The sequence below is a fragment of the Empidonax traillii genome, unplaced genomic scaffold (assembly GCF_003031625.1).
Source record: "Empidonax traillii isolate 1590-97213 ecotype Southwest subspecies unplaced genomic scaffold, ASM303162v1 scaffold209:size809316, whole genome shotgun sequence".
In the NCBI taxonomy this organism is placed as follows: Eukaryota; Metazoa; Chordata; class Aves; order Passeriformes; family Tyrannidae; genus Empidonax; species Empidonax traillii.
In genome coordinates, this window is record NW_020955402.1 from 221,713 (window position 1) to 237,913 (window position 16,201).

Consider the following 16,201-nt stretch of genomic DNA (forward strand, 5'->3'; position numbering starts at 1 on the left):
GGTGCATCAGTCTGTTCTACAGGTTTTGGGAAAACTCAGTGGTGACGCTGTGCAGGACTGTCAGAGGAAATAAAAAATGGCAGTTACACTTTCTTAGAGGATGCACTGGGCTGTTCTGCACAATATTTTCTAATTTTTTTTATTTGGAAAAAATATTTTTGTTCATCACTCAATGGCTGTCATGGAACTGTTTTTGTAAAAGTGGGCACCAGCTTAAGTCAATCTGTGAATCCTTAATTCTCACCAGTTCATGGGATTTTACTTAGTTCCATCATATAAAAAATGCATCAAGTGAAAATCTTACAGTAGAGGAGCATATAAAAAATTTTTTTTCAAAGAGATGATGTGGGAAGTAAAAGATACCAACAACATGAGAATCGCAGGTTTATTTATTAAGAGCTTTAACAACACAACCCAATCTCTGAAAATAAGGTCACGGTGCTGGAATTAACTGTGCCTAATCTCCAGCTTCAGTGGGTCTTATGAGAAAGAGGGAAAAGGGCCTGGATCCTTAAAGCTTATGAATTGTGGTCTCTATCCATCAGATACACACTGTAACATTAGCTGATGTGCAGCAGGAAAAGCAGAGAAAGTACAATAATTCACTTTCATACAGAAATTTCAGTAACTCTCAAAGAATGTCCAAGCTCTTCAAGCCTTTAGACTGAGAATAGTGTATAAATAACTGGTTTTAAGAAATTAGATTTTTTTCACAGGCTGTTTTATAAAAGGAATAAACATTTCATTAGAAGTTTATTGAAACTGTAATTGCTAATAAAGTCTGAATTACCAAAACCTCTAGAAGCACTATAATACAGTAACAGCTTCATTGTAAATTGCACAACTATTCTTACCAATATAGTAAAACAATTCCTTTGAAAAGCTGATAACCAAAGCGACCCCAGTAGCATTGGATGTTTAGAGGGCACTTCTGCAGCTCAGGCGCCCCAGTTACACATTGCACTCTGCAATCAACAGTATCCTCTCACTGCAGTTTCTGATTTAAAGGAGACTTTAGTTAGAAAAGCAAACCACAAGCAAAAATGTTTGGGGATTTTACTCATTTTCCTCCTTTCTCCCCCCTTTTAAAGTATTGGTTTATGAATAATGAAAGTTACTGATTAAAAATGTGACTAAGAAGATTCATGAAGCATCATTCAGGCAGCACAACGTCAGTGATGCCAGTCATGCCCACATGGCTCACACACATATGGTACAAATTACTTGGACAGACAAGGACTGTAGAAGCAGGACTGTGACAGGAACATCGGAATTGACCTCGATGTGACTGCACTGTGTGACTGTTCCTTATAGAGCACAGCACATTGTGCCACACTGAACACAGCATGCAGCAGTAACTGCAGCATGCCAAGCTCTCCCCACATGCTCTGAAGGCTGTTCCCATGGCTTGCCAAACCCACCCCTCTCCTTCCACACCTGGTATCCAGTGCTCTGGTCAGTAAACCAGGCATATCCCATCTCCTGCACACATGGTCCCACAGGTACAGCAGCTGCTGTTATGGGCCCATCCTGCTGTGCTTTGGGAACATTTACAATGGGAATGAGGAGCTGCAGTTTGTGTACAGCACCAGTGCAGTTAGGTAAGAAATGCAGAGGCAGCTCAACGTGAGCTGAGAGGTACAGACATGGGATGCATCCACACAGGGATCCACCCACACTGGATCCATCCACATGAGTGTACACCCACACAGGTGTCCACCCACCGTTCAATTTATCCACACCAGGACCCATCCACATGGGATCCATCCACGTAAGTGTCCATCTTCACAGTATCCACTCACACAGGACCCATTCACACCAGGTGCCTATCCACATGAGACCCATCTACACCGGATCCATCCACACAGGATCTGTTCAGCAGCGCAGCACGAGGATCCCAGCAGCATTCCCTCCCCTCTGGGAGAAGTGGTCCCGTCACTGAGGTCAAACTCTCCAGACTGCAATGGCAGTGAAGCCCTTTTATTTCCCTCCTCTCTTTCTTCCCAGATAAACCTTAAAGGCAGCCCAGCCCTGGCCCCAGTGCAGGGCAGGGTCCCTCCTGACTCCGGGCATCGCCCCCGGCGCAGCACTTGACCCCTGGCCTGCTTGTCTCGTCACCGTAAGAGTCTCCTGGGAGGGAGATCCATCAGCTCCCTCCCCCAGATCATGTTTGGGAATCACAGCCGTTGGTTCAGCCAGACCCAGCAACCCAGCGGCAGGAGTTAAACCCACAGGGCTGTGCCTGTGGCCCTCCAGCACCCGCACTGCCAGCCTGCGGAACAAAACTACTGATTCAACTAGAAATTCATGTAAGGTTTTATTCCAAATCTTACTCTCACAGAGTCATTGTCTATAGCAACCGTGTCCATAACATTCTAATTCTCAAGAGCGCAACTTTCTAGTAAAAAGCACATCTGTCAAACTGCAGGAAACATCTGGGAAAATGGTTAAATAGAAAGAAGTGAGATTAAACCTTTGTTTCCATGGGGTTAGGATATACATTTAGAATACATTTGCAAAGGTTACTGGTTCTTTTCTTGTCTCTTACTTAGATATCAGGCTTTAAGATTGGTGCCAAATTTCACCCCATGACAATATATGAAAATTCACACAATGTAAAATTTTACTTTCACCCTGGGGTAGAAATCCAATTCCAGGGCTCAAGAGATTCCGCATTCACTTAATAGTTGGACTCAATGATCCTTATGAGTCTCTTCCAACTAGGTGATTCATGTTCCATCCCTGTGTGCACAGGCCCCCAGGCACCTTCCCTAAATGGGTGTTTAAACCTCCGTATGGGTGCTTGGACCCCCTGTGCAACACTAACACAGTTTCTCCCCTCACAAGGCATCTTGGAGCCTTGCCACACTATTGGAAGGGTTATGCTCCTTCACATGAGATGTAAAATGAAAGTGGGAAACATGATATCAAGCAGAAATCTGGAGCTGGCTAACAAACCCCTTCTGTTTGCAAGTGGAGGAGACACCTGAGCTAGCATTACTTGATTTTTCAAGTACTTCAACATATACCCAAACTTTGACAGATAGGTCTTTTTGTAAAGGACTGATAAGCTATCAATCAGATTGCTTTTAGCCCTGGAACTGTTCATAACAAACCTTTCACACGTGCTTGAACTGAAAGGGACTGGAGTGCTTTCTGAAATTCTCCCTTGGCTAAGAACTGTAAAATTCAGTGTTAATATTTACTGAAGTATGGTGGCTTTTTCAAGTCCATCTCTGAAGGTTCAATTAAACATATATTTCTTGAAAACAACTGAACAGTAATTTTGTGTATTGTGCAATTTCCATTAGTAAATAAGGAAATACATCTGATTGATTCGGTCCATCATTCAAGCAAAGAAAAAAAAATTAGGAAGAGCAGTTTGAAACCTGCCTTATGATTCTTTGAACAGTTAATCAACAACAGTCACATTGTATCAGTCCCACTGGCAATACAGAGTTCAGCTTCAACAGGACTGCTTTGAGAACCTCAGCTGAACCTTAAATACTCCAAGAGCATATTTGTGCCCAGAGGACTGAGTGAAGATGCTTCACTCACCAAATGAGAAACACTCTGGGTGTTCAGAATTCTGTGTTGGGGTTTTTATCCAATTCCAATTTGTCACAATAAAGTGATAGTGTAAACATATTCTTAATACCACATGAAGCCTGGAACCCAAAAAGGAGTAGTTAGCAGGAAAGAACTTCTCTGACAACTCCCACACTACCTCTGCAAGCAAATTCTGCATCTTTTCAAGCCCTGCTGGAGCTGGAGCCTCCTCCACAATGAGGACCTTTTCCACTCTGGGTTCTCAACCAGGCTCAGGGAATGGTAAGGAGGAAGGTGACAGAGTCCTCCTCTAATGAGGACAGCCTTGTTTTATTGAGTACTTCAGATCTTAACATTTCTGGCTTTGAGCTACTGCAAGCTTGAAGAAGATGCAGCTGACGCTGCTCTGAGGACAAGGCTGGATGAAATGACCTGTTCTAACCTGAATTATTTTGTGGTCTTTGAATATAGGTCATTTTTAGGACAGATTTTTTTAAAGGCTGCCTTGGTGATTTTTATCACAGTGTCATTAAAGTGAGCAAATGCCATTGATGTTCATGGTAAAAACTTGTGGTGTAGGGCAGCTTCCACACTTCAGGAGTCTTATGGGGGGGACTGACATGATTCTTTTTTGTAACAAAAGCGAAGACAAACCAGAATTTGAAACACAAGAGCCTGGGTCTGGATGGTTTATGTCTGAAACTACACATCATTTTGCATGACACATTAAAGTACCTTATTCATGTGCAGACCTTTCTTTATTACAAAAAAAAGCCAAATTATATATCGCACAAACCAAGAGATGATTATTCCTCAGACATCAGCTTAACAACTGCAAACGTTTTGCCACAAGGTGATTTTTGTATAGAAATTGATTTTCATTGCAACCCTAATGCCAACAAACCAAATGGGAATCCTAACAAGCAGAAATACCCTGTTCACAAGCCTTCTCATTCCAAACCCCAGCTTCCAGTCTGGTCTATTCCACGAGCAAACAAAACCAGTGGTCACAATAGGAACTCAAATGGTTATTTCTCTTTAAAACTCTTGGGCCCGGGCACCTCCGGCTGATGGATGGGGGGCTGGGGACGCTGAGGGCGGCGGCGCATCCCGCGGGCAGGGCTGTGTGTGCCCGGCTGGGACAAGGCGCTCTTTGTATTCCCGGGGCTGCGGGAACCCGGGAGAGAGTGGGAGGGAGGGAGGGAGGGAGGGAACCCAAGAGGAGGGAGAGGGGGAACCCTCGGCCAGGCTCGGCCGTGCCCGGGCAGTGCCACCCCCCAGGCTTCCCCAGGCGCACCCCTGGGGCAGAACAACCGGACCCCTGCCCAAACACACACATGTAATGCTCACATAATCCCAGTTCCTAATTACTCTCCTGTAAATCAGAGTGATTTTAGTGAATTCACGTGAAAACAAAGGTGTGTTTCAACCTGAGGCTCAAAACAAGTGCACTTCTACTTCACACAGCACCAGAAAATGAAGTGAGGTGCAAAAAGCACTTTTTACTTCAGCAAGATTAAACTTTAGTGAATGCATTTCAAGTAAAATACCTGAGGGACACATCAGAAAGTGTGAAATGCAAACAAAGGAATTTCATATTACCTGTCATTAATTAGGGGTGCAAATACTCATTCTCCCCAGTGAGGAGCTTCTGGGAGCACACAACCTCTATCAACACAAAAATATAAAAGCTTTATGAAATAGATAAGTAAGGGAGGCAGCACCATGAACTGATTTTTTTAAAATAATCCACAAGGTCTCAAGTACATTTTATTATCTTAAAGCTTAGAATTATCTCCTTTGAAAACAGCTTTTGATAAATTTTCTTTGCACAGAAATTCCATTACATATTTCAGAACCCCAGGAGCTTTGCAAGGGCGTTTGATTCACTCTGCTCAGGACACTGTACTCCAATAGTTGTGTTTTTCCACAATAAAAGTAAAAACACTCACAGATGATAGTCCAGGGAGTTACACCTGAGCAGGGAATATCTCAAAGCTCTCTGTTCCCAAACAAAAGGCTGGCATAACTGGATTTCTAATAAAATATTCAAAGCCTTTAATTGGATTCATTTCCACTGAAGCACAGTGGGGTGCTGCTACCTAAGAGTTAAGACCAAATTGCTATTGAAAGGTTCTACCATTTATAATGAACCACACAATTCTTGTCCCATTTCATTACATTTCCAACCACAAGATGCTGGCATTAAGAGGATGAATGCACAGCTGCTTCCCAGTTCTACCAGTACCATCACAAAGATCCAAATGCCTGACCAAAAGCTGCTGGAGGTTATAAAGACTTCTGTCTTCTAAGCATTGACTTCCAAATGAAAATGGTGTGCCCATCTGGACACTGGGAATCACTGGAGGCATTCAGCCAGAGAAGCCCAGATTTACACACTGTGCACAGAGATGTGCAGTCTGTAGGCCTAATATTGATCATGGTCCCTGTGCCCAGATTTTGTATCACCAACTCTTTCATCCTATGCTTTCAGGGGACTTGGTCCTGAAAAGGAGACTCAGACTTTGCTATCAGCAAAGATACTGAGCCATCTAGTCTCCACACTCCACATCTTACAGATTTGGTTTTCTAAATTAAATGTGGTCAAACTTATACTTTCTAGAACCTCCAAGTCACACACTGCCATTAATGCATTCTGTAAAATATCTATTTCCCCAGACCTACTGTCTTTTTACTTATTGTGAAAAACTCAAGCTTCTACAACACACTTCCCATCTCCAAAGCAAAATTTTTAGGACAGTTCCACAGAGTTTGAGTAATCCATTTCATTTGTTAAATCAGAACATCATAATCCAAAAAAGAGGGAAAACATGAAAAAAAACCCTTCATTGACTGTGGTGGCAAGGAAATGGGAGTAAAATTTAAAGAATGTTTGTGAACTTTTCTGATATATCTGAAATACACAGACATTCAGCTATTTCAGATGCATCATAGAAGTTCCAGTTTTTGTAATATTCCATTGAAAGCATATTTTCCAGAACAAACTTACAAAATAAAGTAGAAAAAAAGATGGCCTCATGGATCCTATTTTAGGTTATAATTCATCTGCAGCAGATGGTTTAATTGAAACATATTAAATCACATCAACTCTGGATAGAAAATCAGTGCTTTTTATTATAAGAGGATGCATGTTTCATGTACAAAATCACAGAAAGAATCCATTGAGTAGAATCGTAAAAATATACCATACTGGAAACTATTGGATAGCTTTAATGTATATCTACGGGATCATTAAAATAACTGCCTGTATCTTTTAGTTTTGAACCTTGGTTGCACAAGAGTCTGCTGGTTTAGACTTCATTATTTTTATGGCCTCCACTATATAAAGTGTTATAATGTACATATGTGCCAGCTGTGTTTTCTTTCATCACTAGAAAATGAGTTTTTTTTAAAAAATAGAAATCACACTTTTCCCCATAAAGTTGCATAATGTTTCAAAAATGCCATAAATCTCTTTGGTTGTGTAATGCATGGGCACCACAAAACATAGCACATAGTTCTTTCCAGTACCAGCACTCAGATCCAAAGAAAGGCTACAAAGAGTTAAATTTTTAGGCGAAAGAAGAGAGGTCTGTTGTGAAGTCTCTTTCAGCTTGTGAGCTTTTATTGTTTTGCATTACTTCAGTGCTGGATTCCCGATTTGTAACAAATTCCAAGAGTGCAGACTACAGGCCCAGCCTCTGACTAACACTGTGGTGATTTATTTGAGGGTAGATACCTCTGTCCACATCTCCACACCAGAGTGCAGGGCAGCGTGGAATGCGCGGAATGCTGGGGCTGCAGGAGCTGAGGCAGCAGGGCCAGGCATGGGCTGCCCTGTGCTGCTGAACCGCTCCATGGCTTCCTCCAGTCAAGAATGAAAGGAATTCTCTAAGTCTGAACTTTGTGCCAACCACGCTTGCATTCCCAGGAATGAGAACACAGCAAGAATGGCATTTGCTGATTGCCCAACACATGCACCTCACTCACCAACACCTTACCTGTCTGACACATTCCACATCTGACTGTCAGAGCACCCTGCAATCCTTCAGTAACGTTTAGCAACAACTGCAGCTTGCCCAGTTGTCAAGGCAGACCAGGGAGCAGCTGGCTCACAAGTTCCTGGCCTCAAAAAAATGCAAAGCATTTCTGTTTCTCCTCCTCCTGCCTCCCCACCCCCATCCGCACGGAGTGCCCAGAATCGGGGGAAGTGAAAGGGGCAGATTACAAAGAACAACTGAACAATACTTTAGAAATTGCAACATGAATACGTATGTTTTACTATAAATAGCTGAGCTAATTCCTGTTACTTCATGCTGTACAAAAACAAAAGAAAACGAGAAACCCCATCTAATCACAGCAGCTTTTAAGTACATCTTTCATACAAGCTGGAACAAAAGAAAAATCAAGGGCAAAGTTTTTAGCCAGGGCACGATTTGAGCACACAGAGAAATGCAGAGGATAACCTTAAATAGCAAGGCACTTACAGATGTGGATTGAACATCCGACTCATTTTAGAGACGTGGTCGTTTTCACAGTCCAGCTCCTCGTCCCCCTGGTCTATGCTGAGCTTCCTCTTGTTGGGGCTGATGGGAGGAGGGCCCGTCCGGTGGTTGGTAAGCGCTGGGGACACGGGAAGGGGCTGCATTCGGGGCTCACCTCTCAGTGCTGCCTCACCTACGGGAGAACAAAACGGAGAATGAACACAGCAGGGAAAAGACAGATGAAATAACATGCTCTGAAAACACGCTTGCAGAAAAATTTCACCCAAATTTCAAAATTTCCCAAACTGCACAGCCATGTTTTAACATGGTTGTACCATAACAAGGCATCATAAACCACACTCCAGTGCTTTATGTTGGGACAAAAAGTTGAGAAAAGGAGCATAAGAGAGGGGGTAGCTCACCCCAGATGATCTGAAAGGTTGAGCTAACTCACCTTTGCAACAGCTTTTTTTACTCAGAAACGTTCCTTTTCACAGGCTGCAATTCCAACATTGAGCTTTGACTACCTCACTCTGCAAACCATGACTACTCACAGTGAAATAAGCTTTGTTCCTTTTCTTATAGTTGTGGTTATAAATTCCAGGACTACAGTTCACATTTATGCCAAATATCCAAGATGTAAAGGTGAATAAACGTTCAAATTCTCAGATGATTCCCTTTACAAAAAGCTGTCCAAAACAAGCTTGTCTGGTATATAACTATGCAAGGGAAAAATAAGGAAAAAAATTGGAATTTGCTACTGCAAGTTTTAAGTACTTTAAAACTGTGTTTTTGGAGTTGTGAACAAAGAGCACAATTCTCCAGCACAGGAATCACAGAATTTCAATTGGATAATGCTAATTTCCATCCAGGCAGACTGGCATAGACTCTCGAGTAGGTTACAAATTTTTATGTAATCTATCCCTTACCAGAAAATGCCACTCACAGCATACAGGAGCTCTGTATAAATAATTTCAGCAATGATAGAGTTGCCTTTGCGTAAACATATGGACATATCGTTGCTAAACAGGTATAAAGCGTGACCACAGCACTTTTCCAGTTTCAATTAAATGTCTCCCTACTTGTATCACCTGAAGCACAGTGCTGCACTTCACCAGCACTTACAGACTTCACTGGAACTCCCATCCTAACAGCCACAGGCCATATTTAGACCTCATAGGGATTTAAAGATGTTTAAAAAATGCTTTTGAGGCTTCATCAGGGGCCTGTAGAAGAGCTAAATTAACCAGAGTTACCTGTTCTGGTAGTATCTCTGAAATAGCCACCTTTGCTAGAGTTTAAAATTTGTATTTTTCCTTACACTGCCAGAAGCACCTTGTTTTCTACACAGCCATAATTTCCAGATCTAAAGTTAGGACTGAGTTAACTCCATCCACAGTGCTGAGGTACCTGACAATGGAAATCTTTGTATACCACCACACATTTTCACATCATCGCTGAGGCAGATGATTTATAAAATGTTGCCCTAATTCCACACACGACAAATACCATTTTGTTGGAAAAAGGAGTGAGGAGAAAACCTCCTGAATGTTTACCAGTAAAAATAAGCATTCTGCCAATTTAGTCAGCATAATATAAACTAGCAAATACATGCTGACCTATAATACACCACAAGCCACGATTTCTATTAAAGACTCTGGCACCAAATCTAAATAGGAACTTTCCATCTCAGCTCTAAATAGCAAAAACTGTGTCCTGCTGCAAACGCTCTAGGACAGACATCCAGACCTCTGCTGTTCCAAAGAACCAAAGTGTTAATTGAGAAGCCCCCGCAACTGCTCCAGTGTCACGAGAGCAGCCTTTATCACAAAGACCTCTCATAGAAATAGTCTTCAGACCAGTAAACTTCTGCATTTTTAATTCAGCCTTCATATTTTGCCAGCAGAAACCTCCACCTACATATCCTAAACCTTAAAAGTTAACCACATCATACCAGTTCCTCTCTGTGAGGAATCTCCCTCATTTTTGTCTTTGAAAAAAATTAAGTTAATACCAGCGTCAAAAGATAAAGCTTTCACCACCTAAAGTGAAACAGTGATACTGTCCTCCCACCCACTTGCAATCCCTTTTCTCCCTGCAGTATCTCTGAACACTTCTGAGGACTCCAATACAAAATTCCATTACAGCAATTACAAACCCATGTAGGCAACTCACTCCTACTGACTTCTGAGCAACTCCTGACAGGAACACAGGCTATTTAAATATCCATGGAAAGCTAACTTGGGTGTTTACAAAAAACAAAAAATCTCTAGCTGTTGTTCAATTGAGTAAATTAGAAACTTTCCCTTTTCCCCCAAACAACAGGTAAGAGCTTGATATTAAATTACTGCAATGAGATTTTTTTCTTAAAATAAAAAAATAAAAATTTCCATTTCTTATATGGATGGTAAGAACAGCATTTATATATTAGCATCCAGATTGAGTACAAAATCTGGTAAAAAAGCTATGCTAGAAGAAAATCCATTTCAAAGAAATTTAACAAAGAAAGGAACAGATTCTAATTAAAAAAGCCTTTCAAATTTGGTAATGCATTTCCTTTGGTAAGGCATTTGCAGGGAACACTAAGGCCTTCAGTTAAATATACCAGAATCTGATCAGCACCACAGGACCATTTGTTCAAAATGAATCAAATTAACAAGCCCTTGAACACGTGGGAGCAATGAGCAGGTTGGAGCAGTGTGTCTCACACAGGACAGACCGGCAGCAGTGACAGGGTGGCCAAGTGGCCAGTGCTCAGCACCTTGTACAGCCCATCCTGCCAACATCAGGCAAGCAGAACAATGCCAAAGATGGTTCTAGATAGCAGGGCAAGATCAAGAGGAAAAATCTCTTTGCATTGTTTATAGGGATAAACTGCTTATTCATATACTGAATTTGTACAGCACCATGACTTCTCGTAAGGCCTGTATATTTGATTAGGGCTAAAACTGCTTTTAATTTAAGATGACTTCTTTACCTTCCTCCTTACCAAACTTGAATTTAAAACAGAGAGGGAGAAACCACAAAGGAGACTACTGCCCCAAATGCTGTTTTAGGGACTAAATTTGTCTCCCCCAGCTGACCACACTCCATGGAAACCAGACTAGCATCACGCAGCTGGCAAGACAACACTCTGATAGAACAACTGTGTTCTATAAAATTCCCCAAGTCCAAACTCCAGTCTTCAAAATTCATTACTGTGATGGCTTGTGTATGCCCTGCAACTGAGAGTAGAGATAGCAAACACATTTATTGTGCCTCTCATAATGCTCCTCTTTGTCTCAGTCAGCAGCTGGTGTAAGGCACTCCAAATCTGCTGCTTTCAGATAGTTCTACTTACAACTATTCATACTAGTCCCTTCCCCCCGCCCCCTCTTTTTTTTATTAAAACTGTTGGGCAACATGATAAAAAGCACAGACAAGCTAAACAAAGATAACACCGTGACGTAGTGTCTGCCTATAGAGCAGCAGCACTCTCAGTTGACTCAAGTCCATGCGGTCAGCAAGAATGTTCTTTATTTTAACCACTTACCAGCCTAAACTGAAAGCGGTTCCAATTAACACATGCAAACTAAATGTTTGTTAAACTAGCATGGCTCTTTTCAGTCCTACACACCACCAGGACAGCTCTCTGTAAACAGTGGATCTCCAGCTCTATTTGCCTTTCTCTTGCAGCTCAGTCAGCAGTATCTGCATCCCCACCTGAATGTCCACACAACACAAACATCACGACAGCAAAAGTCGTGTTTTTACAAGTGTGGACTTGATAGCAGGACACCAGAGAAGTCTTAAATGTGTCTGAGAACTCCAGGAGTTACCAAAGACTGGAAAAAAAAACAGACACTATTTTGGCAGCTTCCTTCCTCTGACCCAGCAGCTCCGCATGGGCTGCACGGAGACAGCACGACCATATCCTACCCCCTCCCCATTTCCTCTCTCCTGCTGGCCACTATTAATGCATGAAGTCTAAGCATTAATTACCACCCAGAAATGAAAGACTTCATCTTTCCAGCTGAAGACTGACATGATACAGACCTTAAGACAGATTGAAATAAAACTCCTTGAAAGAAAATTGCAGCACTGCCCTTGCCCATTTTACTTTCCTGTTCTGTGTCTGATAAATGGATTTGTTCACGAGAGTAAATTCCCAACAACTTCATTAACTTTGGAAAAAAAATAATGAATTCCTCAGTTGTGGTGTTTGTCACCAGGGTCCTTATCTTGAAGGTCTTGGATTGAATTACCACGACCTCAGGCCACTCCATCAATTAATCAAATCATGGGCAAGAGCATTTAACAGACTTTACTTAATGGGCATTACACTTTTAATTACCTTTTCCAATACCTGCAGACAAACTCTCAGTAGTGGAAGGAGTTGCCTCATGTTCCTAGGGCCAGATTCCCAGGAATGAATAGTACATGGAGATCTTCAAGGGCAGTTTTCTCTACTGATTCAAGACCAAAATTTAGCTTTGTGACATATGAAGCACTTCTGCTGAAAAGCCAAGATAATCACAAAAGTAATCTATGTGGGAAAAGGATAATACAAAATGAAACTTATATTATTTTCTATTCCTGTATTCTAACAATCATGAGGATAATAAATCACAAATAGATTGGAATTAATTTATAAAATATTGTATGTTTTTTTCCACTATCTAAAACACAGAGGTCAGTCTGTGCCAACATAAATTGGGATAAATGGCATAAAAATTCCAACTCATGTACAAAGCAAAAAAATCACATGATTTGAGATATCAAATACCAAGTAGGGAAGTCACCACAAATTACTCAATTCAACAAGTCAACAAAACAAGTTATCAAAACAGAAGAACTGCAATACAGCACCAGAGAATCAATGTGCAGATTTTGCAGCTGCACATCCAAAATCTGGGTGTTACTTCATAGCATACTGTACAGTAAGAAAATTGATATCCCGGAAATTAGGAAATTCCCCAGAAATTAGATCTATGTGAAACAGACAACCTTAAAAATGTGTAATTTAAGGCAGATTTGCTTCACTTGCTTGAGCAAAGACAATGAATTAATGCATTCGGACTCCTCAGTAAGAAATCTTTGGTCACCATAAGAGATACCCTAAGAAAAAGTTACAAATTATAATATTTATAGAATTTCTGAAAATCTGTATAACCCCCACTCAGACAAACAAACAAAATCTCTTATGTGGAAGTATAATTTTTTACCATTACTTTATTGTTGGGTTGCTTCTTCAGAATATATTAAATAAGACTTAATTCTGGGAAGCAGTCTGTCAAACACTACAAACAGAGTCATGGTAGTTGTATTTCCTTTAGAATATATTAAACGGGCCTATTGGGAGAGCATAATAAAACAGCAAACTACAAAACAACAAAAAATTAAGTATTAGTGGCAACAGAACGGCAAAAAATGCTGCTATGAAATCAGATCTTGGAAATATTTTTATTATAATTAATAGATTTTTTCAGCAGCCAACTTACTGATTCCCTTATCTGATACATATTTTACAGACTTTCTCGTATGATAACAAAAAGGCTAATTAAGGAGACCAGAAAGTCCCATACACATACGGAAAAATTGGCAAAAGTTTGCTCTCCTCTGTTTACAAAACATATGAAAAGCACTTACTCCTGGAACCAAGCTCTGGCTACCACTGTGCAGAGACCTGTATGCCAGAAAACCCATGGCTAAAGCCAAAATACAGTGATTAAATCAACTATTCTGTCCTGGCTCCTCCATCTGGCTATGCCTGCCAGTGAGGGACACGTTACTCCTGACATTGCAAGCAGAAGCATAAAATAGTGACCTCTGCGTGAAATCACCTCCACTCACTTTCCCTCTGCTTCCTTCAAAACCCTGTACAAAGGAGACACAAATCAGGCACAGTGCATAGATGTGCAGTCTGCAGACAAGCTCACTTGAGGATCCTTTCCAAAACACATATTGGTATTCAGAGATGAGTAGCACAGGTTAAAGCAGTTTTCCACTTTACAGGTCTTGAAAATGCTGGATTATATACCAAACACTACATTGCAAAAGACACAAAGCAGTAAATGTGCCTCCTCAAAGCTAAGTATATTGGCATTTGCTCCTTCAGAGGTACTGTGAGAAACTGAGTGCCTCATATTCTCTCTGATCACACTGTACAAGCACAGCTGCACAAAACAGCATTGCACACTCTTGCATCAACTGACTTGTACGGATAACTGCTTAGTAGCTCTACAAACTCCTTCACAAACATATACGGCACGTAAAAAGTCCCTGCTGATCACTGAATGACTGAAAAATTCTCTCTGCTCTGTCAACCAGGTACCAACTGAAGGAGTCTCCTTGGTAAGAAACTGATGGCATGGAAAGAAGGGCAGCAGAGTTGCCACAAAGAAAGCAGGATGGAATAAATTTCAATGCTTTGGTCTGGCAGAGCTCCTTATTATTTCCTCTGTCAAACTCCAATTTTTCACACCTCAACAGTTGTGAATGTGGGGCTGTGTTCAGTTCCAACCCAACAATGAACTCAGGCTTGGGTCTAACTGCAGAGCACGAGATTACTCCATAAATTTGCAGATCTCCCTTTAAGATAATGTCCCATTTAGGTAACTCCTAAAAAACTCCGAAAAAATGTTCCTTTCTTCTGCTTAGAGTATCTGTATTCATGTAAACTATGGCTAAAATCAGATTCCAATTATCTGGCAGACAAGATTCAAATTTACCCAATGCTAAACCACACTCATCTCCAGATAAATAGCATCGGAGTTGCCTACAAGGTCAAAAAAATGATTCTTCTGTGTTCAAGGCAGGGTATGGGTGTTTGCTCAGGAAGCAGGGTTGCTCCCCGGGAGCACTCCTTTGAAACTTTCAGCCAGCTCTCCCAGGAAATGCCAGTATCAACCATTTAGAGTCAGTTAAGAGGGACTAAAAATCAACACAGTTATAATTTTATGTTTGCCCAGTGCATTTCAGAGGCTCATAGAGGAGAACCAAGCTCTGTGCTAAGCCCACCTACTGAGTGGGGCCAAGTGCAGGAATCAGCAGTTTGGGCATCCCAAACACAGGTGAGGAGAAAAGAGAAAGGAAAGCAAAGGGAGAAGTATCATTTACATTTTCTGCACAAAACAGAACATTTCACATTCTTCTGTTTGCTTACTAAACATTAGGATTTACTGGGCAGCAAAAGATACGTGAGCCTTTTAATTCCCTGGCAAAACACACTGCATTGTTGAGCAGTCCTGGTGCACCTCTATGCCACACTCTGTACAGTGGCACTGAAGCTCTGTCATTGCTGTTTGGTCAGTGCTGGGCAATGTTTTGTCCTCAGTGCACTGAAATCTTTGAAGATTCTACACTGTGTGGTCCCACGGAGAAAGATGAGACACCGCATTTCCACCTTGTAACCTGGCTGGAATGGCTATGGGACACACACACATGAGAAAGCAAACCCCATGGTGAGGGTTACAGTAATCATAACAGAGAAAATAATTCCAGAACACATAGCGAAAACCATCACCATGCAAAGTTTAAATAATAACCACAGCATCAGAATGCAGCTTCTGTTAATTAATTTGCAAAACAATTATACGCCACTCCCCCACACGGCAACAAGTTGAAGACGTTGCTTTCCAGCTTGAGGTGTTCTTTCGTCGCGCTGCTCACTGACTTACTGTGTTATATAAAAATGGCAAAGCTAAACTGATCAAGGACCAGCCTGTCTTTCAGCTGAAACAATCAAAGCTACAAGACCTGCCATCTATTTCAGAAGTAAATCAAAGTCACAGCAAGGTCACAACAGCAGAAATCGGACTGGGGGCTTGAGCAGTATTTCAATGTATTAAATGATACCTTACAACTGTATTTTCATGAAATGGTAGAGACAAATAGGAAAATCAATTTACGAAAGCTCGAATTTGAATAATTCCTCCTGTCGGTGGGCAGCAACACGGATACTCAGATCTGAAACACCCCCTTCTGCTCCCATGGCTGATAATTCATGGATATGATCCTGTAACAGAAATTAAACTTTACTGCACTGGGTAATCAGTGCTCCTCGCAGATATGAGGACAGTCAGTATGTTCTACAGCAGCCATGCTTAAAATATTTAATTCTGAGATGCTCACTTGCAATGGGGTCATATCAAAATTAAATCCAATAAACTGTGAACTGTTTCTTTCAT

The 16,201-nt window shown here is 41.3% G+C and overlaps 1 protein-coding gene across 2 annotated transcripts in view; it reads right to left on the bottom strand.

The window, feature by feature from the left end:
* VGLL4 (vestigial like family member 4) overlaps positions 1-16,201 on the bottom strand; it is an 85,018-nt gene that overhangs the window by 16,689 nt on the left and 52,128 nt on the right. For both annotated transcript variants that reach the window (XM_027887437.1, XM_027887436.1), the window contains one exon: positions 8,037-8,226. In XM_027887437.1, the coding sequence (XP_027743238.1) occupies positions 8,037-8,226 (190 nt within the window). The remainder of the gene's footprint in view (positions 1-8,036; positions 8,227-16,201) is intronic.